Source organism: Indicator indicator, chromosome 24 (assembly GCF_027791375.1).
Source record: "Indicator indicator isolate 239-I01 chromosome 24, UM_Iind_1.1, whole genome shotgun sequence".
Lineage (NCBI taxonomy): Eukaryota > Metazoa > Chordata > Aves > Piciformes > Indicatoridae > Indicator > Indicator indicator.
The window spans coordinates 12,097,848-12,119,120 of record NC_072033.1 but is presented as its reverse complement, the minus strand read 5'-3'; the positions used below and the strand labels follow the sequence as shown (position 1 = coordinate 12,119,120).

General features: G+C 50.5%; 1 protein-coding gene across 1 annotated transcript in view; it reads left to right on the top strand.

The window, feature by feature from the left end:
* LAMA5 (laminin subunit alpha 5) overlaps window positions 1–21,273 on the top strand; it is a 93,327-nt gene that overhangs the window by 43,706 nt on the left and 28,348 nt on the right. Inside the window, exons 4-23 of the mRNA XM_054392069.1 lie at window positions 651–769; window positions 990–1,160; window positions 1,629–1,726; window positions 7,540–7,655; window positions 8,550–8,668; window positions 9,464–9,554; window positions 10,294–10,428; window positions 10,784–10,846; window positions 11,972–12,112; window positions 12,469–12,606; window positions 13,038–13,172; window positions 13,639–13,773; window positions 16,309–16,446; window positions 16,613–16,665; window positions 16,846–16,945; window positions 17,458–17,510; window positions 17,901–18,006; window positions 18,706–18,805; window positions 19,279–19,435; window positions 21,084–21,222. Coding sequence (XP_054248044.1) covers window positions 651–769; window positions 990–1,160; window positions 1,629–1,726; window positions 7,540–7,655; window positions 8,550–8,668; window positions 9,464–9,554; window positions 10,294–10,428; window positions 10,784–10,846; window positions 11,972–12,112; window positions 12,469–12,606; window positions 13,038–13,172; window positions 13,639–13,773; window positions 16,309–16,446; window positions 16,613–16,665; window positions 16,846–16,945; window positions 17,458–17,510; window positions 17,901–18,006; window positions 18,706–18,805; window positions 19,279–19,435; window positions 21,084–21,222 — 2,307 coding nt within the window. The remainder of the gene's footprint in view (window positions 1–650; window positions 770–989; window positions 1,161–1,628; window positions 1,727–7,539; window positions 7,656–8,549; window positions 8,669–9,463; window positions 9,555–10,293; window positions 10,429–10,783; window positions 10,847–11,971; window positions 12,113–12,468; window positions 12,607–13,037; window positions 13,173–13,638; window positions 13,774–16,308; window positions 16,447–16,612; window positions 16,666–16,845; window positions 16,946–17,457; window positions 17,511–17,900; window positions 18,007–18,705; window positions 18,806–19,278; window positions 19,436–21,083; window positions 21,223–21,273) is intronic.

Below are 21,273 nucleotides of genomic sequence, written 5' to 3'. Positions count from 1 at the left end.
GAGTGACTGCAGAGTTCAGAGTAAGGTGGGAGAAGGAGACATCCTGCTCTGCCTCTCCCAAACACTGCAGGTCCTTTCCCCTCATCCACCCTGCCTGGTGTTAGATGTCACAGTGGTGGCTCTGGGTGGTGGTTGCTCCCATTGTGTGGTTCTGTGCTGGCTTGTTCTTCAGAACTTAACCAAGTAATTAAGGGGCCATGTGAAGGTGATAGTGCAAGCTCCTACATCAGGAGCAGAGCTCTAGCAGCAAACAGCCCTTCCAGTCAATCCAGTGCCAGCAAGGCAACCAGTTCAGACCAGGCTTAGAGCTCAGGGTGGTTAAACTGCGAGCTTAATGGTAGAATCAAGGAATAAGTTCCCTACAGGTGATTGCAGTAGGTGCAATGGATATTCTCACTTTCCTGGTTTGCTGCAATCAGGTGATGTGGGGAGGTTTCTGCCCATGCCTGTTACTCTCACAGTGACTCCCTCCCTTAGTGGAGTTTATGTGTCAGCAGTGACAGAGTTAATGACACAAAGCAGCCTGTACACCGTGAATACTTAACAAAGAGCATGCACCCTTCTCTCCTCTTGGCCAGTGTGGGAAAATCCATACAGGGCTCTGAACTGTTCCGTTTCTCTTACTGCTCTCACCTCTGGCTGGTGAAAAGCTTCCAAGAGGGACTGCATTGAGAAGTTTGGGCTGCACACTGTGGACCGTATCACCAAGGACGACCACGCCATCTGCACTACTGAGTACTCCCGGATCGTGCCTTTGGAAAATGGGGAGGTGAGCAGCTGCACCTTCCCATCCCCTGCAGGTTGCAGGTCTTCTCCATGCTCTCATTAATTGCTTCCCTCTTGACTTTTGGATGCCACTTAAACTTAACCAAATGAGCTGGCAGTCATCTTGAGGGGAGGTAAAGATTGGGTTCAGCTGAGGGAAGGAGTTTAGTTTCCTCCCATCAAACAGGATTGCTCAGGTTTGTTTTCCCTGCTTGCATTCACAGATTGTTGTCTCTCTGGTAAACGGGCGCCCAGGAGCCATGAACTTCTCCTACTCTCCTCTGCTGCGGAATTTCACCAAAGCCACCAACATCAGACTGCGCTTCCTGCAGACAAACACTCTGCTTGGGCACCTGATGGGCAAAGCTCTCAGAGACCCTACGGTGACCAGGAGGGTAAGGCAGGCCTCCATACCTCTTGTTAACGAGGTGGAAGTGTTTGAGGGCTGTATGCCACCTCTGGGGAGAAGACATCCCTACATGTTACCTGTGGGGATTCTCTCTCTCTGTGCTTGTGCTTCCCAAGCTGAAGACAGCTGCAGCAAATGCCACTGCTGCTGTGGCTGGAGGCTGCTTGGGGAGAACTTTGCTTAGCACCAACAACAGGAGACAGCTCTTGGTGTCACACGTGGCTTTCTGGCTGTAATGGGAGATTCAGCTTGTAGCTAATGATCTCTGTTGTGTGGGGGTAGGTCTTGCCATAGGCAGATATTGCAGCCTACAAGGTCAGCTTGCCACCGTAAAGGAAATACCCTTACTGTGGGTGAGCATTTTACTGGATAAAGTCCTGCTGAATCCTGAGTAGGGCGGTTCTGAAGCTTAGTCATAATGATCCTAACACCCAACTTCTTGTGTGCTCTCCAGTATTACTACAGCATCAAAGATATCAGCATTGGAGGACGCTGTGTCTGCCATGGCCATGCTGACGTCTGTGATGCCAAAGACCCTAATGACCCTTACAGGTACATGTCAAAGTCCTAGATGTGTGTAAAAGTGTTTGAATTGTTGGGCTAAAAATGAAAGATACCAGTGTGAGTTCTGTCCTGTCCTGAGCTTGTAATTGTGTGCTGTTGGTTGTGTCTCTGCCCTGAGAACAAATCAGAAACTGGTCTGGCCAAAGCAGCAAAAATTAAATGTTTTTCTAGGCTGTTTTTCAGCCAGATCAGCTCCCTGGTCTCATTTCCACAACTTTGCCATCCCCATGGGAGCAGAGTGCTAGAATGGGAAGGTGAGTGCTCAAAGCCAATACCATTGTTGAGCAGGGAGATTTCTTAGCAGAGCCCAGGGCTAGTTTCTGAAATTGTTCAGGGATGTCTTTTACTTCCCACATGGCTTCTTAAGAACTGAGGTGATGCTCTGGTAAATGTGTTCTCCCAAGAAACCAGAGACTCTGCTGCCCATTTCTACTTATGAGAACCACAGACTGGTTCTGTACATAGTGAAACAACTGCTCTTTGCAGAATAACAGGAGCCTGCAGAGCAGTTATGTTTTGGCTCATGGGACTCTTCCCATCCGCCTTGGCAACGTCAGATGCCAAAGAGCTGCTTCAAACCATGGAAGTGTTGCTTCTTAGCCATCTGTTTGCAGCCTGTATGTTGCCTTTATGAAAGGGATGGGGTAGATTCAGCTGGACAAGGGAAGCTTATATTTCTTTCTCATCAGGATCATGTAGAGCTTTTGGACCTCCTAAAATAAAATTCCAGTGAGTCCCAGCCAAGGTTAAAGCTGCTAAGTGTTAAAACAAAGATGTATTGGTAAGCAAGTCTGCCTTGCTGTGCCAAACTCCCTGACAAAGGGAAGTTCATAAATATTTGAACGTTCAGTTCCTTCTTTTAGACGTTGGTGTTGCTGGATGCACAGTGCACCTGCGTATGGGGGCAAAAGAGCTTCATGGGGCAAAGTGATTCTCTATCATAGAAATGTCATGGCGTTTCTTGGATGTATCAGTGGCTCAGGGGTCTCCAGCAAGGGAGGAAGGAAGAGAGATGTTTTGGGAATCCTTGTTCGATGCCACTTTTGCTGACAACTGTTCCTGCCCTGCCAGAATTCCCCTCCTTCACTCTCATTTGGCATCTTCACTCTTGGCCCCCAAAATGCGCTCTAATATCACAGCACATGTTGGTAAGCAGCTGTTGTGTTTCACCAGAACAGATCACACTTGCCTGGAGGAGAAAACATTTTCTGCATGGGTGTTTTAAACAGTCAGCACATAACATCTGTAAAGCCCTTTGGGATATGTCAGGACAAAGATGCTGAGTGAATAGAAGAACTTCCCATGGCACTGCTGTACCCTGTTAGCAAGCCCAGGAGCACAGAGAAGTCAGCAGAAAAGTGATACTTTCAGCTGAAAAAATGAGTAACTGGTGAACACTGCCATGTTCCAAGGCTCCAGCAGCAGCTGTGTCCAGCCTTCCTGCTGGAATGGGCACTGCTGGGCAGTCATCCCACCCCTCCTCCCCTGACGGTGCACGGAGCCAGCACCGTGATACCTGACATAATGCTGCATGAGAAGAAGCATGAGGCAGCTGGAGCTCAGACACACTGTCCCTTCCTGTCATGGGCCCCAGCTGCCAGAAACATGTCAATCTTTAGAAAGTCTGGGTAGGAGGTGTGGTGTGTCCCTCTGCACATGTCCTGCCTCTTCAGACACTGATGTGTGACAGCAACAGGGCAAGGAAATGCAAATAGAGGGAGATAAGGAATGGGAGTTGGCCTGGCCTTGTTAGAAACCTCAGTTATGTCTCAGCCTGTCTGGGAGGTCTCTGCTTCTTGTTTTAACTTCTCCTTTCTGCACATGCCTGTGTTTCTTGTGCCTGTTGCCCAGAAAGGCAGGATGAGCACTTTGAGAGAGGTGAGGTGAGCTAGAAATCTTGGCAAAGCCTTCAGGACGTGATGGAGCATGTTCGTGAGCTGACTTCCTGGCCATAAATGATAATGTTTATCCAGCTTTGGAAAGCATCTCTGAAGTGCCAAGTTACAGAGGCTGCACCTCTGTGCACAGTTCACCAACTGTGTGAAGCTGGCAGCACCTCTGAGTATGTTATGTGTGAGGGCTACACAGCATGTAGGCAGATAGAGCCTCCTCAAGGGTCCTCAGCACTTTTCATAACTGTCTGTCTTTGCCCCAAGATCAAATGGGCTGAGTTAAAGCTAAAGAAGGAAAATTCTCCTAGATAGAGATGAACACCAGCAGGATCAGGCAAACCCTGCTTGTGAGCAGTGAGAGATGCATCAGCAAAGACCTGGCATGTTGCAGACAGAGCCTGGGCAGGAATCGTGTGTTGACATGTGGCTGCTGTTGATGCAAGCTCAGGAGAACCATGCAAGTGCTCTTCATGTTTGATGAGTGCAGCTGTTTCCATGGGACCACTGCCCCATCAGGGATGCCACAAACAAAAGAGGAGATGACTGAAGAGTCCATCTGCTGCTTCTGTGCCTGGTACTGGAGATAACCATCAAGATAACAGCAGCCTAGCTGGTCAGAAGCAGATCTGCAGGAAGAGATCAAGGATGCTTTCCCACTGGTAGACCCCAAATGCTAACTTGCTCTTTCCCATTTGGAAAGGGAAAGCACCGTGTGTTCTGGTAGGTTCGTGCTATCTGTGGGTCCTTTTGCAAGTGATTTTCCCCCAGTCAAAAACAGTTAGAGGAAGAGGCTTTTTTCTCCTTGATTGTGCTACTCAGATGTCCCAGCCAAATCCAAATGCTGTAGTGCTTGTGTGCTCCTCAGCTCTGACACAACTGCTTGCTGGAGACTGTTTATAGTCTGTGTTATTGAGCATCAGTTCCAGTGGGAAGGCTGAGGTTTTATTTTTTTACAGCAGGATGACCAGGAAATATGTGCTATGGGAACACAGCCGCTCTCTCTTCTTCCTTGTATATATTCAGTCAATGAAACATGTAAATATTGTAGCTGATGCACATTTGTCCATAATTCATTAGCAACACAGACTCAGCATAAGGTGCAGTAAAGCTGCTGTGATAGATGAGCTCTCTGAGAGGTCGTTGCTAATCCTGGACAGCAGAGACTAAATAAATAACTCCTTCTCCATCTGAAATGTGCATCTTGACTCACTGAGTGCCATCTTGTTGCATTCTGGGAACTGAAACAGTGCTTTTCAAACATCTCAAACGTTAAAGAGCTGGGGTGTATGGCTGGAGCCATGTCCTCCAGCCAGGGACATTAAGACTGCTCAGCAGGTTTATAAGTTCCTGACTTGGTGAGCATCTTTCTCCACATGTATGGATGTGGTTGTTTATTTGATGTCCAGCTGCTGCCATGGGAGGAAAAAAAACCATACAATTTTGTTTCCTTGGAAGTGCTGAGTGGTAGTCAGCCAGGTGAGTGGTTTCAGTCGCTGTGGCTGGTTTCAGCATAGAGGCATGGCCAAGGTTGGCCCTTTTGTTGAGTCTTCCCCTTGGGACTGCAAGACATAGGGAGAAAAAGTTCTTGGCGAATGTTTCAGGGCTCATTTCTGCCACTTAGGCTCCAGACAGCTTCTCAGGACCTCAACTTGGTGGCTTGACTCTATCAGACAGAGCCCAGCCTATGAATGTGGGTAGGAATGGGACATCATGAGTGCTCAAAGAGCTGCCTAAAGCCAAGTGTTCCAGGAGATGACCAACAGCAGGAGCAGGGTGGGGGCCTTCTGCCTCTTAACCCCTCTGGCTGAAGCAGAGGTCTTGTGGAACTTGCTTACACTCCCTTGAACATTCAGATCACCCCAAATTTCATTAAAATGAGTTCCCTTGTCCCATGCTGCTGCCTCTGGCTACTCACTGTACATACACTTGCAGGTCTTACATCTTAGAAACACATATAGGTGGGAACCATGGCCCTCAGCTCATTGCAGCCATGAAATACTGTGTCTGCACTCCTGCACTGCGCCCAGAATGACTGCTCCATTTGTTTCTAATCCTTTAAAATAATTACATTTATTTTTAAACATTGCTTTTGAATGGGAAAGCATTGGAGGAGGGAGAGATGGGAGTGGCAGACCAGCCCGGAGGGGAAATGAGTAATTGCTGAGATAAAAGCTGGAACAGGCTGTATTATCCGTAAGTCAAATACAACAGAAAGCATTTGTGTTGGATGGGAATCGCCTTCTGCTAAGTGGAAGTTTTGGGGGTGATGTCAGTGACGTTAATGAATCACCGTTGCGGTCGGGATCCTTTAGTCCGCTGTGGAGGTTGCCTGCCTGGCGCCTCCGGAGCCGCCTGTTTGCCCTGCACAGCCCTGCCTGAGAAGTGCAGGACCTGCCTTCCTGGGCAGTGTGGGGCTAGCACCTGCTCAAAGAGCCAGGGCTCTTCAGCTTGGAGAAGAGGAGACTAAGGGGTGACTTGTTCATGTTTGTAAGTACGTAAAGGGTGAGCACCAAAAGGGTGGAGCCAGGCTCTGCTCGGCGATGCCCAGTGACAGCACAAGGGGCAATGGTGGAAGCTGAGGCATAGGAAGTTCCATGGAAACAGGAGGAACAATTATTTCACTGTGAGGGTGACAGAACACTGGAACAGGCTGCCCAGGGGGGCTGTAGAGTCTCCCTTTCTGGAGATGTTCAAGACCCACCTGGATGAGTTCCTGTGTGATCTGGTATAGGTGATCCTGCTCTGGCAGCGGGGTTGGACTAGATGATCTCTGAAGGTCCTTTCCAGCCCACAACATTCTGTGATTCAATTCAAATTTCGTGGCTTTCCTCTCTGTCAGCACAGGTATGCCTGGCGGAGGACCTGTGTGGCCCCATCCCTCTCCAGGTCTGGAGGAATCATAGAATCATAGGTGTTGGAAGGGACCTCTGGTGATCATTGAGTCCAACCCCCCTTCCAAAGCAGGATCACCTAGGGCAGGTCATACAAGAACGCATCCAGATGGGTCTTGAAAGTCTCTAGGGAAGGAGCCTCCACAAACTCTCTGGTCAGCTTGTTCCAGTGCTCTGTCATCTTTACAGTAAAGAAGTTCTTCCTCATGTTGTGTTCCAGTTTGTATCTGTTGTCCCTCATTCTATCACAGGACACCCACCCTTTAGATATTTGTAAACATCAACGAGTTCTCCTCTCAGTCTTCTCTTTTCCAGACTAAACAGCCTTTCCTCATCAGACAGATGTTCCAGTCCCTTAATCATCCTCATAGTCTCTGTTGGACACTCTCTAGTGTAGCCTTGTCCCTCTTGAAGCAGGGAGCACGGAACTGGATACAATACTGCAGATGTGGTCTGACTAGGGAAGAGTACAGGGGGAGGAGAACCTTCCTTGGCCATAACGGCACATCTGTCCCACAGTTAACTTATTGTCCACCCGGACTCCATGGTCCTTCTCCATGGAGATGCTAATCATTTATTCTTTTCATGCTGCCCTTTCACAGTGTTGGGGACATCTTCATGTCTTTCCTCTCAGGTAATTTGCTTCTATTCAGGTTTCTACCACTGCCACCTCTAACTATCTCACGTTGTATTGTCTGTAGGGCTGGATAGGCAGTGGCACACTGATTTTTCCCTAATCTTTGCCTCCCTATAAAGAAAAGAGGAGTGATGGTGGAGCAGAAGGAAAGAAGAGAGTGGCTCTGAAGAGCAAAGTTTGGTGCTTGATTAAAAAAAAAACAAAAACAAAAACAATCAATCAATCAATCTTAGCAGTCTGTCCAGGATATTTTGATTAACAAATCTCCCTTGTTTGTGTATCTGCCCTGTGCTAGTTATGCACAGCAGGGTTATGTGATGGTTGCCCATCCCACACAGCCCTGTCATCACCACAGGCTTGGCTGTACCCTGTCCCTTGCAGGCTGCAGTGTGACTGCCAGCACAACACCTGTGGTGGGTCCTGCGATCGCTGCTGCCCTGGCTTCAACCAGTTCCCCTGGAAGCCTGCCACTGCTGACAGCGCCAACGAGTGCCAGCGTAAGTTGGAGTTGGCTTCTTCTTTCCAGCAGCTTTGCAAAGCAGAGAGTGACCACATGTCACCAGCCCCTTAACATGGCAGTGCAGAGAAGTCCTTCACTGAAATATGGTGGGCTTGTGGTGTGTGGCACTGGGGGAAGAGAAGATCACCGGCACTGCAGAGAGGACAGTTTGCACTGTGATTAACTGAGTTCAGTCAAGGCTCACACAGGGAGGCCCACCAGGTCTGCATGGGACTTTGCTTATGTTCCAGCTCCTCCTCCATGTCCAAGGGTTCGTGCAGGCAAGTCTCATTGCTCAATGCTGTCTTGGAGATGAATTATGCTTGGCTGTGTTTACACACAGGACGTCTCTACTTGTTAGAGAAACCTTTGGTAGATGCCGACTGGAGTTCCTGCAGCAGTGGGAATGCAGAGCACAGCTCACACCATCTCTTACAAATGCAGTACAGCAAAGGACAGTTGGGTCCAAGCCCTGTGTGTTTTTAAAGAGCACCCTCACTAGGAGTTGAACTTTACAGCTCACCTCTGTCCTGGGTGGGATAAAAAAGACAAGAATGTTGCCCTCTAAACCAGACTACCTGAGGCCCCAAAGTTGGGTAATTTCTCCTTCTCGTCCATACATGCCTGCACATATTTTACCTCTGATTTTTTGCTTGCTGCAGTTGCAGACTAGACTGTGAGAGGGTTGATGCTTCTATGCTTTTGAGCTGGAAGACTTCTGGGAGCTTGGGTGATCGTGTAATCCCTTAGATGCATTCAAAAACCTTTCCTCTTTAAAAAATAACCCATCCAGACTGAAACCCGTTTGGGAGAGTTCCTATCTGGAGATCCAGCTGGGGGCTGAAGGACCTCCATAGACTAGTGCTTACCTAAGATCTCTTTGTATTTGCAGCTTGCAATTGCAATGGCCATGCCCATGACTGCTACTATGACCCAGAGGTGGATCACCACAAAGCCAGCAAAAGCCACGAGGACAAGTTTGAAGGGGGAGGTGTTTGCATTGACTGTCAGGTAGGCCTGAAGAGCTCCTGTGGAAAAGTCTCTTGTGGATTTTTGTGTTTGTTTCATCAGCCTAGAGTTCAGCTTTGCTGGCATCTCCACCAACCCCCTCATGCATCCTCTGTTATCTCAGTTAGGTCTCTCCGTTGAAGTTTAGTCTCTTTGTCATATATTAATGGAGTGTGCACCAGCAATGAAAACAGCACTTGGGTTCCCAGCTGTTCCCTGGGTAGTACCATTGCCTTTCTGATGCTTTAGGGTTAGGTCTGCTGAGGCACTGTGCATTGGGAGAGACAGGGTGGTGCTGAGTATATGGGGAAATCCCTGCCTAGCTTGCAGTGCTCAGGTGCTGCCATCTATCTAGCTCTCTCTCTGACCACCAAAATGCCTATCCCCTCAGTCTCTGAAGATCCCAGTGAAGCAGAGAAAAGAGCTCTTCCACTTTCAAGGTGACTGTGAGCTGGTTAATTCATGCAGTGGCATCATACTTCTGGCTGTGCTTTCTTTCTGAGAGGAAACAGATTTCTGACATCCTCCTAGCCCAAAGTGGTCAGGACATAGCAAGTGAAATGGGCTCAAGGTGGGTTATAAACCTGAAACCTGTACTGTGTTTATGAGAGGGTACAGTTTGCAGGAAGTGATTTCTTTTCATGTTGGTGTATGTGGAATTTTGAGCAGATTTAGGTCTTCTCTGTGTTGACACTCCTGAGTTGCTTCCTTCAGGCCCTGAAGCTGATAGTCAAGCCAGCAGGTGAACGTGAATCCTGAAGGCAGAGGAACTGATGGCTCTCTACCCCTGTCTTTCAGCATCACACCACCGGCATTAACTGCGAGAGGTGCATCCCAGGGTACTACCGCTCCCCTGACCACCCCATCGACTCTCCCTACATTTGCTATCGTGAGTGTGATCTCCTCTGAGAGTTGCAGATGCCCTCCTGGACTTGGTGATGCTTTGGAGAATGGGTTGAGACATTTTTCTGGTATAGGGAGTCCAGCACCATGAGAGACGTGGCCACATGGGTGGTTCCTACTGCAGCTGGTATTGCCTATGGCAATGTATGTGTGTGTGCAGACAGCGTGTGTGTCTGCAGCATCTGTGAAATCAGAAGGAGTGGCATGTTCCCAGGCTGGAATGAACTAAAAACATATTGTCCCTGCTGCTGTGCCTGCAGGGAAATCCAGTCTTAGCTGTCATCTCAGAGTTCTTTATGCTGGCAACTGCAGACCGTTGGTCTCCATGCCCTAAAACAGGGCTTTGGAGGCAGCAGTGGGTTGTGTCTGTTTTTCTGGGGAGCCCAGCTCACTCTGGGAGCTGTGAGGTACCAGCTGTTCTGCACTGCATCCTCACAGCAGTGTGCACTGCCACCTCTATGGGGCAACTGGGGTCTGCTGGAGAAGCCAGTTAAGGCTGTGCTTCTTTTCTTGAACCCCCACAGCGGGACAAGCACCCTGGCAGCATTTCCTCTAAGCTGGATCCCTTCTGAGGAGGTGAAATCTCACTTACTTTTGGAGAGTGCTTGCAGCAGACAGCAGGGGCTTTTACAGAGGCTCTGTATCATAGTGATGCTTCTGTGGTGCTCCTGGCTAGTGAGGGTTGCAGTCAGTGACAACCACTGCTGGCTTGGCTCTCTCTGCAGGCTGTAACTGTGAGTCTGACTTCACCGATGGCACCTGCGAGGACCTCACCGGCCGCTGTTACTGCAAGCCTAATTACACCGGGGAGCACTGCGACGCCTGTGCCGAGGGGTACCTCAACTTCCCCCACTGCTACCGTAAGTGGGGGCGGTGGGACTGGGGAGCGGTCAGGCCTGGGACCCCACAGACTCAGCAGGTGCAAAAAGGGCCAGCAGCTCCAGTTGGCACTGCTCTCTAGCTGCCTTTTCCTCATGCCATATGGCACTTCTGTCCCAGGAGGAGTTTGTGAAGCTGGGGACAAGTCCACTTGGCTTGAGTGGAAGCTGAACCCAGACCTCCAGAGTCAATGGGAGCTTCCCTGTTGGGAAGTAATGGCTGTAATGGATCTATGTTTAGTGGGATTGTCTGCACTTGGTTCTGTGTTTCTTGTTTTCCTGTCAACCCTTTGATACCCCAGCAGGATTTTTTTGACCTGTGCAATGTCTCTTTCAGCTGTTCCAGCTTTCACTCACAACAATACTGGAGAGCAAGTGCTTCCTGCAGGACAGATAATAAGTAAGCAGGGCAATTTCCCTTCATGCATTGGCAGTGACTGTGCTGTCATTTCTGCTCTGCCTCAAGATCAGGTCTTTTGCTTGGCATACAAATGTCCCTTCTGGCCTCCCTGTAAAGAACCCCCCACTGTGATCACAGAGGGGCTGTGACTGAGCTGGAATCCAACCTGGGTTCTCCCAGATCTCTGCCTTTGGGTTCAGATACAAACCTGTCCTTCAGCCACAGCTGCATGCCCAGTGTTTTCCATCTGGTGGGTGGCATAGAGAGTCCATGCTCATGGCCCCTCTGTGTGGAGCTGTAGGCAGCAGCACTGTGGGTGATTATGAAGCATGCACAGGCAGCTGCTTGCTCTGTGTCGCTTCCTCTGTTGCTTGGAAAGCTCATCTGTGCCTTCATCCCTGCTCCCTCCTCTCTCACGCTCACTCCTCTTGATTCATCTCCTCCCTTGTGCTTTTTTTTGTTTCTTTTCCCACTGAGTTCTCCCCTGTCTCATGCTCCCCAGCACACTCCAGATAACCTTTTCCTTCCTTCTGATATTTTAAACTTCCAGACAGGTTTTTTCTTTCCTGGGATGGAATTTCACACTTCCCTTCTCATTTCCCTCTGATTCTTGGATGATTTTTACCCTTCCCTCTCCCATCCTAGGACCCCACTGCTGTCAGTGAAGGCAGGGCTGGCTGAGGGCCTCAGTGCTGCTGGCCCAGAGCATCTCCCTGCCCTGGCAGCAGGAAGGTCTTGGATGCAGTTGAGCATGGAGTGACCAGTGAGAAAGCCCCACCCTGAAGGCTGTGGTTATTGTCACACAGCTCTGGGGCAGTGCAGCACCAAATCAGCCCTGTCTGGGCTTGTGCAAAGAGCATTTGTCTGCCCTGTGCCCATGCACAGGGTAATGAGGGGTCTCCCAGCCACCCCGTGACCCCATGAGCCAGGCACGCTGGTCACTTGAGCCTGGAACAGGGTTTGGTTAAAACATTTGCATCCGATAGGAAGGGTTATTAGGAGGCAAATGCTTGAGCTGTTGCCTCTCAGGACAGCTCCTTCCCTGTCCTTGTGGGACCCCCGCTCAGCAGCAGAGGTGGACTGACAGCTGTGTGTGGTGTTGCTTATTGTGTGTCCCCACTGCAGACTGCGACTGCTACGCCGGTGGGACAGAAGGCAACGCCTGCCGCAAAGACCCCCGGGTGGGGATGTGTGTGTGCAAGCCCAACTACCAGGGAACACAGTGTGACCAGTGTGCCCCAGGCCACTACGGACCCAGCTGCCAGCGTGAGTGACACAGGGTCAGCGGCCCCACACTGCCCTGTTCTCCCCCGTGCTGGGGAGGAGCGTGCCTCTCCCCACCCTGGAATTCCCCAGCCCCACTTCCAAGTGGCAAATTCCCATGACTTTTGCTGATACTTTCCACCCAGCCTTGACCCTTCAGCATCCTCCCAGCTTGTGGGGGGCTCTTGAGAAATTCCCTATGAATGTGAGCTATGGGCCAGGCATGCTTGCTGTCAGCTGGGGCATGTTTTCTCTAGAGACTATATTTTGCCCCAGAGGAACAGGAGCTCTGGTTCCTTTCCTGGGAAGAGGAAAGATGAAGAAGCTATTTATTTACTAGTGCCCTTGTTGCTTTCTAGCCTGCCAGTGCTCCGGCCCTGGTCAGTATGATGGCACCTGTGACAGTGAGACAGGGCAGTGTCTGTGTCGGACAGGATTTGAAGGGCACTTGTGCAACCAGTGTGCTCCTGGCTACTTCAACTACCCTCTGTGCCAGCGTACGTATCTGCCCTCCCCTGGGCCTCGGGGGGTACACACAGAGCAAGAGTATTCTGGCAGGGTTTTCAAGGAAGATTGGGATGTGATTGTTTTAGATATTAGGAAAAATTTCTGTACTGAAAGAGTGGTCAGGCATTGGAACAGGCTGCCCAGGGGGTTGGTGGAGTCACTACCCCTGGAGGTGTTCAAGAAACTTTGGGACATGGTTTAATGGCCATGGTGGTGTTGGGTGATGGTTGGACTCAATGATCCTAGAGGTCTTTTCCAACCAGAACTATTCCGTGATTCTGTGTATGCAGTGGGCAGTGAAGGACTGTTTGAATGCTCAGAGCAGCAGCTAAATGTCCATCTGAAATCAGGATAAAAGCCATATGACCACGAGCTTTGTGCCATGCTGCCAGCACAGAGCTCAAGGTTTCTCTTTGTGCAGTGTGTGGCTGCAGTGCGGTTGGGACCTTGCCGGGAGGCTGCGACTCCACTGGGAGATGTTTCTGCAGACCTGAGTTTGCCGGACCACGGTGCGAGCAGTGCAGTCCTGGGCACCACTCCTACCCCCACTGCTATGGTAAGGCTACAGTTCTTGCTGGTCTGTCATCTCCTGAAAAAACATGTCTCTTTTTGCAAGACTTTGGTGTTTCTCAAAATCAAAGCTCATGTAGTTTGTGCTGTGAATTTGGCCAGCTTGTTCTGCCAACGGCTGGAAGACAAAGCAGTTTTTATCAGTCACACTTCCTTATCACAACCCTGCTGTGACCTGATGTCTCAGCTTACGCCTTTTTTTGCCTTTCTTTTTAGTGCATTGACCCACTAAACTGCTTGGGGAATGTTGAATGGGCTGTAAAAAGTGACATTTTCCTGGTGGGGCCAGGACTCTAGCTGGCAATACTGCCTGTCCTTCCAAAGGATTAAGAAATTAATTTAGTTCTGATAGAAATGGCTAATTCCTGTGGGGCTGGATGACAATTCAGACCAGCAGTGGTTGGCCACAGATCACAGGTTTCATCAGACTAGTGAGAGTTCTGCTCTTACAGCTTGCTCCTGCGATTCCCGGGGTGCTGTGGACAACAACTGCAGCCCAGCTGGCCAGTGCCGATGCCACGTGAATTTCGCAGGCCACACCTGCAGCCAGTGTGCCCTGGGCTTCTATGGGTACCCCAGCTGCACACGTGAGTAACCACTGTTGGGGCTCAGGGGAGGGAAGGGAATAGCTGCTGCTACTGGCTTTGTGATGGTTTTGCTTTCCATAACTCATCTCCCAGGGTTGTATATGAATGTAGTTGGCTCCTGCAGCAGGAATCACGTTTCCATGGGCAGCTCACCTGGCTGCCTCATCTGACAGGCTCTGCAGTGAATAAGCAGCCTGAAGAAATCCTTTCCCCAGGCCACAGGGTTTGTCTCCTGCAGTTCATTCACTGTCACTAGCAGCAGGAGCTTGTGTCCGCCTGCTTGGTTAGGAAATAAAACCCAGGCTGAAAGTTTGGCTTCTGATCCAGAGACCTATTAAGAAACAGACCTACAGAGCATGACTTGTGGTGCAGCTGTGGCTCAGACCCCTCTCCGACAGCATTGATGCAGTTGCACATAAAACACGTGCTGTATTGCATCTGCCTGTGTGCCTGTGGCCAGAGGGAGCAGGGCTCTGAGTGGGGTAAGGAAAGGCTCAAACCACATGTTCAGGTTATACCCTGGTGCCATGATTGCTCACAGGTAACTCACATGATACACATGCAGGGTCTTCAGGGCTTACTCCACCTTGGTTCATGCCAATGCGCAGGAGAAGTAACTGTTCTGAAACCGGTAGGTTGCACAATAGGGTGAACAATGAGGATCAGTGTTTGGGGTTTCCTGTCAGCCCCAAATTCAAGGTTTCTACTGACATAATGAAAGCTTTGCCACCACTTTCCTGGGCACTGCATCGCTCCTGGAGCAGAGCTGCCAATGCCAGGGCCTGTGGCAGGTGCCTGTGACCCCAGATACTTTGAACAGTCCTCCACAGCTTTGGGCATTGTGTCCCCATCTCCCTCTGCCAGCAGTCCAACTGGAAGCCAGATGTACTCTTATGTCTTCCAGCAGGAATTTGCTGCTCATTAAAAAATCATCTGTGATACAGTTTCCCTGAAGCAACAAAAGACCATCATCACCCTCTTGCACCATATGAAATGTAGATGCCTGAGCCATGGCCAGCTGGCAGATCGCTGCTGGCAAATGCTGATGCCGGCAGAATGCCTTTGAAGAGGCTGAGGCAGGGATGAAATGGTCTCACAGGAGCTCAGCAGACACTTCTTTTCTTTTCTTTTTTTTTTTTTTTTTGTCTCATGAAACAGAGTCCAAATCGCAGAACTGTAGAGGAGTCACAGCAGGGAAAGAAGAACAGAACCTGATTTGATTGTATTTTTTTAATCCATTGTTGTATGAGTGATGTTTTGCTGAGATTGTCAGCCTAAAACATTCACTCTGGCAGGGATTTGAGGAGCACTGGCTGGGCAAGGAGGGCATGGGCAGCTCCCTGGCAGCTTGCTGACCTTTTATGTGATAGGGCAGCAGGATCTCTACATGCAGGTCAGGCAGGAAGCTGCAGAGCCATTGCTCTGTCCTTGCCCTCAACTGCTGGCAGTGCCGTGGCTCTATTGTTGGTCTGCTGTCCATGCACAATGTCCACAAGACAAGAATGGCCAAACACTGCTCTTGGGTGTTTGGGTGCAAATGGGCTTTTGAAGGGTCTGGTATGTCACTGTTTGCTAACCTTGTGAGGTCACATGTTCCCCTTTTCCTTAACTGAAACTTCTCCCTCTTTCCTGAAATACATGTAAATCATAGAATCATGGAATTGTGTTGGTTGGAAGAGACCTTTAAGATCATCAAGTCCAACCATTAACCCAGCACTGCCAGGTCACCACTAAAACCGTGTCCCTCAGTGCTACATCTACATGGCTTTTAAATCCCTCCACAGACAGGGACTGGGCAGCATGTTCCAGGGCTTGACAACTTTAGAGAAGATATTTTACCTCATGTGCAACATAAACCTCCCCTGGCACAACTTGAGGCTGTTTCCTCTTGTCTCATTGCTTGTTCTTTGGGAGAACAAACCACCTTGCTTCAATCCCCTTTCAGGTAGTTGTAGACAGCAAGAAGGTCTCCCCTGAGTATCCTCTCTTTGCAGGCTAAACAACCCCAGTTCCCTCAACTGCTCCTCACAAGACTTGTGCTCTAGACCCTTCACCAGCCCTTTGGACATGGGCCAGCACCAAAATGTCCTTCTTGTAATCAGAGGCTGTGGTGTGCATGTGAACTGGTGTGATAAACATTGCAGCTGCTATTGTTTTCCTTAAAAGATGGGGTGTTTTTAACCAAAAGCAAAGAATGAGTGTGGATGTTATTTATAACCCATGTTTCTAGCTGCTTTGATGGTGGTGAAGGTCAGGCAGACAAAAGAGGTTGCTGGTGGGAAGCCTTAAATGCAGGAGTCACAGAATCTCAGAATGGTGGGGGTTGAAAGGGACCTCTGGAGACCATCTTGACCAAACCCCTTGCCAGAGCAGGTTCACCCAGAGCAGGTTGCACAGGATGGCATTCAGGCAGGTTTTGAATGACTTCAGAGATGGAGACTCCACCACCTCTCTGGGCAGCCTGTTCCAGTACTCCACCACCCTCAGAGTCCCTGTGCCCTGCAGCTCAAGTAGTTGCTCTCCCCTCTTTTGCAGCTTGCCAGTGCTCACGAGAGGGCTCTCTGCACAGCACCTGTGACCAGGAGACAGGGCAGTGCAGCTGCCGCCCCGGGGTGACAGGGCTGCGCTGTGACACCTGCGTGCCAGGGGCCTATGGATTCCCACACTGTGAAGGTAACCTCCTTCTCCTGGATGGGGGGAATCCTCATGTCTTGGGATGTAGTGATGGAATGCTGGTAAATGGGCTCATCATCTCCCAAGAGCTTAGTAATGGAAGAAATAACCCCTTGTAGGAGGACAGGAGCCAAGGTGTGAGCTATCCTTTGCCTCTCTTTTCTAGTGGGCTCCTGTAACCCAGCAGGGCTGGTGACTGCAGACCCCTTTCTAGCCCAGGTGAGTATCAAATGAACCCAGCAATCTCTGCCAATCATCATGTGTGATCCCCTTTTTCTTCACTTTGGACAGAGTCCTTCCTTAAGCCCAGTCTGAAAGCAGCCATTACCCACACTGAAGTAGCAGACACCACGTTTGCTGCAAATTCTCACCTGCTTTTTTCTCCCCTCCTTTCCCCAGGGCTCCTGTGCATGCCGGGCACACGTTGAAGGCCCAGCTTGTGACAGATGCAAGCCCTTATATTGGAACCTGACTCCAGAGAACCCCTACGGCTGCCTGAGTAAGGAAATGACATTTACACAGCCCCAGAAAGTCTGCTCTGTGATGTAATGGTGCAAGACTCAAACCCAAGCCAGTGGGCACATTCATTGCTGGGTAGAAGTGATGTCCTTCCTTCCATCTTCACCCTGAAGTGACATGTCAAAGCTGGAGAGGTTTGGGTAGCCCCAGCATGGAGAGGGGAAAAGCTGGAGCCAAGCTTTTGGCTTGGGATGTAACACAGGGATCATGCAATGAGTTGTGCCATTCTTAGCCCTCCACACGGGCTTTGGACACTTAATTTTTCATGGCCAAATGTGTAGAAAAGGCAAGCATGTTTGGCAGGTGTGTCCTCAACAGTACCTGTCCAAAATGAAAGTGAGCCCTTGTGCAGTGCCACTCTCCAGTTGACCAGTTCCCAGCTTCTCTTAGCCCAGCTGGTGTCTTCTGGTGTGGCTGGTAGTGTCTCCCATGAGGCTTCTTCTCAGGAGCTGATTAACCTTCTGGCTTTCTTATTCATCTCGCTTTCTCCAGGCTGCAAATGTGATACCAAGGCCACCATCAGCGGAATTGCAGAGTGCCAGCAGGTAGGTTTGCTCCTCTCTACTTCCAGGCGCCTCCAAGTGTCTGCTGTGTTGGGAGTGTTTCAGATCTGTCTCTCCCCACAGCTGCTGAAGAGGCACTGAGCTCTCAAGGTTGCACCACAGTCTGGGCTTGCATGAGAGCATAGGTTTAAGGCCTGTCATAAATTAGGCACCTAAATATTTCTGGGTCTGGCCCAAGACGCCTGGATTTTTGTTTGCCTGCATTGTTGGACAGTCAACTTATCTGGCCCACCCACACGCAGGAAGCCGTGTAGAGCATGAAACTCAAAATGCTTCTCCAGTATCTCCGATTAGGACCCAAATAACTGAAAAACAGCTTGGCCATGATGAGCAATGGTAGGGAATGATCTTCCATGCCTGCTTCTCTCCTAGGGGGATGGGCAGTGTTACTGCAAGCCAAACGTCTGTGGCCAGGTCTGCTCGATGTGCAAGGATGGCTACTTCAATATGGAGAATGCAAACTACTTTGGCTGCCAAGGTGAGCCCTCTTCATGGCGTGTTAGGTGAAAGAGGGTTCCACAAGAGCTGACCCTGGAGTATGTGGCTCTGCAGGTACCAAATGGCTGTTGGCCTTGGAGGGAAGGGACAGGAGATGTCCCACCTCTTGTGGAACCATCATACCAAATCAGGGGCTGGGTCTTGCTGTGGATCTGAAGCCCTGAGTTCATTGTGTTGCCAACGTTGGACACAGGTTGGTCAAGCTGGGGGATGAAAGACCAGGAAATGGTCTGGGAAACTGGCCAGGGTGCCAGAAACCGGTGTGGTTTAACCACTGGCCAGGTCCTTGCATGTCCTCTTCCTCCTGTTGGGAGCAGGTAGGGCATGGACACATAGGGTTGGCTGCTCTCCATCATGCCCATGGAAAGAGGTAAAGGAGAAGATCTGGCCGCTCTCAGCTGGCCCATGCGTTCCTGGCAGGCATGGAAAGAAGGGAGCAAGGCTGCTGCTGGCAGCAGGGCTGCGGCGCCTGGCCGTGAGGGTTTGCAGACCTTGTTTCTCCGTCATCCGTCTGGAAATAGCTGGGCGCTGAGGTGGAGAGGAGCTGATCCAGTTGGGGCCAGGGCCAATATGAAAACAGATACAATGGAATAAAAATAGCAGTCGGGGCGCGCCTTTGATTAGTGACCAGGAGCTCGTTAACGCGGCGGGAATGTAAACAGGAGCTTCCTGCCCGCAGGCTGCCGCTGTGACGTCGGCGGGGCCCTGGGGCCGTCCTGCGAGGAGCGGAGTGGAGCCTGTCGCTGCCGGCAGAACACACGTGGCCCCACCTGCACCCAGTAAGCTGCCAGTGCCAGATGCACCTTGGGGTGCTCTGCCTCCTGTTCGATCCCTTGGGAAGGGGTGGGGATTGAATGGTTTGGTCTCTGTCTTCTTCCTAATGCTCCAGCCTTGCTAACAGGTTGCCCAGAGAGGTGGTAGAAGCCCCATCCCATTCCAGGTCAGGTTGGTTGAGGCTCTGAGCAACCTGCTCTAGTTGAAGATGTCCCTGCTTACTGCAGGGGAATTGAACTAAATGACCTTTAAAGGTCGCTGCCATCCTAAACTCTTCTGTGATTCTGTTGGACTAGATGACTTTTAAAGGTCCCTTCCTACCTGAACTGTTTGATGATTCTGTGATTCCTTGGCCACCACAAGGATGGGGACCTTATTGTCTGGGCTGCTGCCACATCAGCCACATGCCTGGTGGAAGTGTCCTCTTACCTCTCCCTCCAGATACCCAGCGGGTAACAGTGTTTCCTCTCTTCCCTAGGCCCCTGCGGGACCATTACTTCCCTGACCTTCACCACCTGAAATTCGAGCTGGAAGAAGGCACCACGCCAGCCGGGCGGGCTGTGCGCTTCGGCTACAACCCCCTGGAGTTTGAGGGCTTCAGCTGGAGAGGATATGCGCAGATGTCCTCCATCCAGGTACGCCTGGTGCCTCCGTCCCAGCCCAGCTCCCCATGGGGAGCATGAGGCCGGTGGAGGACTGACGTGCCTTTGGCACACATCTTTGGCCCCAAGTGCATCTCAAAGCCCCCAAGTCACATGAAGGCAAACATAAACAGCACAGGGTGTATATATAGCCTGTTTGCACAGATACTTCCTGTAGTGCTGGGGACAGCATAGGCTGATGAGGGGAAAGATCGTAATTGAGAATCTCCTGACATCCTGATCCGGTTAGACAAAGATTTGTGATTACTTACAGGGGTGTCTATAAACACTGTCTCTGGGTTTCCTTGTGGCTCTTTCCATCTGACTCTGCTCTTTCCTGCAACTCTCTGCGTAACCTTCCCTCCCTTTTCCTCAGCTGCCATGTTCAGCTTGGACCTTCTCTGCTCTTGCTGTTAGATGGTTTGCTGTAACCGTGGTTGACACTAAGCTGCAGTTGTCTAAGCCCTAGAAGTGAAGCTGTTTCATGTGTTGAGCCTTTTTTCTCCTTGGTAGATGCTTCCTCTGCATGGCCCCAGCAGAAGTGTTGTGTGTGTGTTTGGGGATGGGGTGAGGGCAGCGATTCTCTGACAGTCTTGTCCCCTGTAAGATGTTCCTTATCCTGGTGTGTGTATTTTCAATTTTCTTCACTTTTTTCATGCTTAGGTGAAGTAACAGAGGGGCCTAATGTTTCAGTCTTTTCCCATGGCCTTTTTACATAGTAGCTAAGCAAAGAACTTGTGTGGGCTGTCTTGAGAGGACCCCAGCCTTAAAACTATAGGGTGGAGGTCATGCTCAAGCTTATGGCTTTTGGTTTCATCCAGTGTTGGCTTTGAAATAGGAATAGTCCTTGTTAGACAAGCTTAGCACATGGCTTACTGCTGGCAGGTCTCACCCGTGGTTTGCTCTTTGCAAGATCCTTCTAGTTTGTATTCCAGTGGGAAGATGGTGTGTCACTGGAGCTTTGAGGGACACAGAGCCCTCTTTAGGAGTCTCTCTAGTCTCTCTAGACTCCAGCTTTGCCCTGTAGGCAGGAGGGTGATTAAGCAGATGTTTAGATCTCTTTGAAATGGACTTAAACATCTGCTTAACTGGAGTCTTCCTGACCATCTTCCAGGCAGGTAGAGCACTGAGGCAGCCATCAGTGGCACTCTTCCTTAGTACCACTAGTCCTTAGTATTGCAGGTTAGCGAGGATGAGGCACCAGCTCAGTTTGCAGGCTCCTCTGTAGGCATCTGGGCAGAGCCCCAGAAACACAAGAGCAGGTCTTTTGGTACCTGTTGGCTGGTAACAGCACAAAGCCCAAAGGCAACATGCCAGTAACAAAAGTGAGAGCTTCCTAATAGCTTTGCATGGCATGTACCCCAGGGATAGCCCAACCACCCTGATATGCCAGGGCATCTCCCAGATGTGGGCAGAGCCTTTCCACTCCCTTCCCTCAGGCAGGTTGCTCCCTCAGTGGCTGTCCCCAGAAGGGACGGTGTCACAGGGTGCCCGTGCCATGGCTGTGCTTGTCTCCTCCTTGCTCTGCGGCATGTTGCTTTGGGAGCAGTGAGCCGAGCGGCTGCGCTTGGGCTGCTAGCTGTGGGCGGTGGAGGTAATTGAAGGTGTGCTCTGCTTCTCTCCCCTTTCTCTCTCCCACCAGCCCAAGGTAGTGGTGACTCTCAATGTGACCTCCCCCGACCTCTTCCGCCTCGTCTTCCGCTACGTCAGCCGGGGGCCTGCCAGTGTGGAAGGGAGGGTCTCGGTCGTTGAGGAAGGAAAGTTTAATGTTTGTGGCAACTGTAAGTGCATTTTTCACTTCTGGACTAACTCAGAGCATCCCACACTGCAGC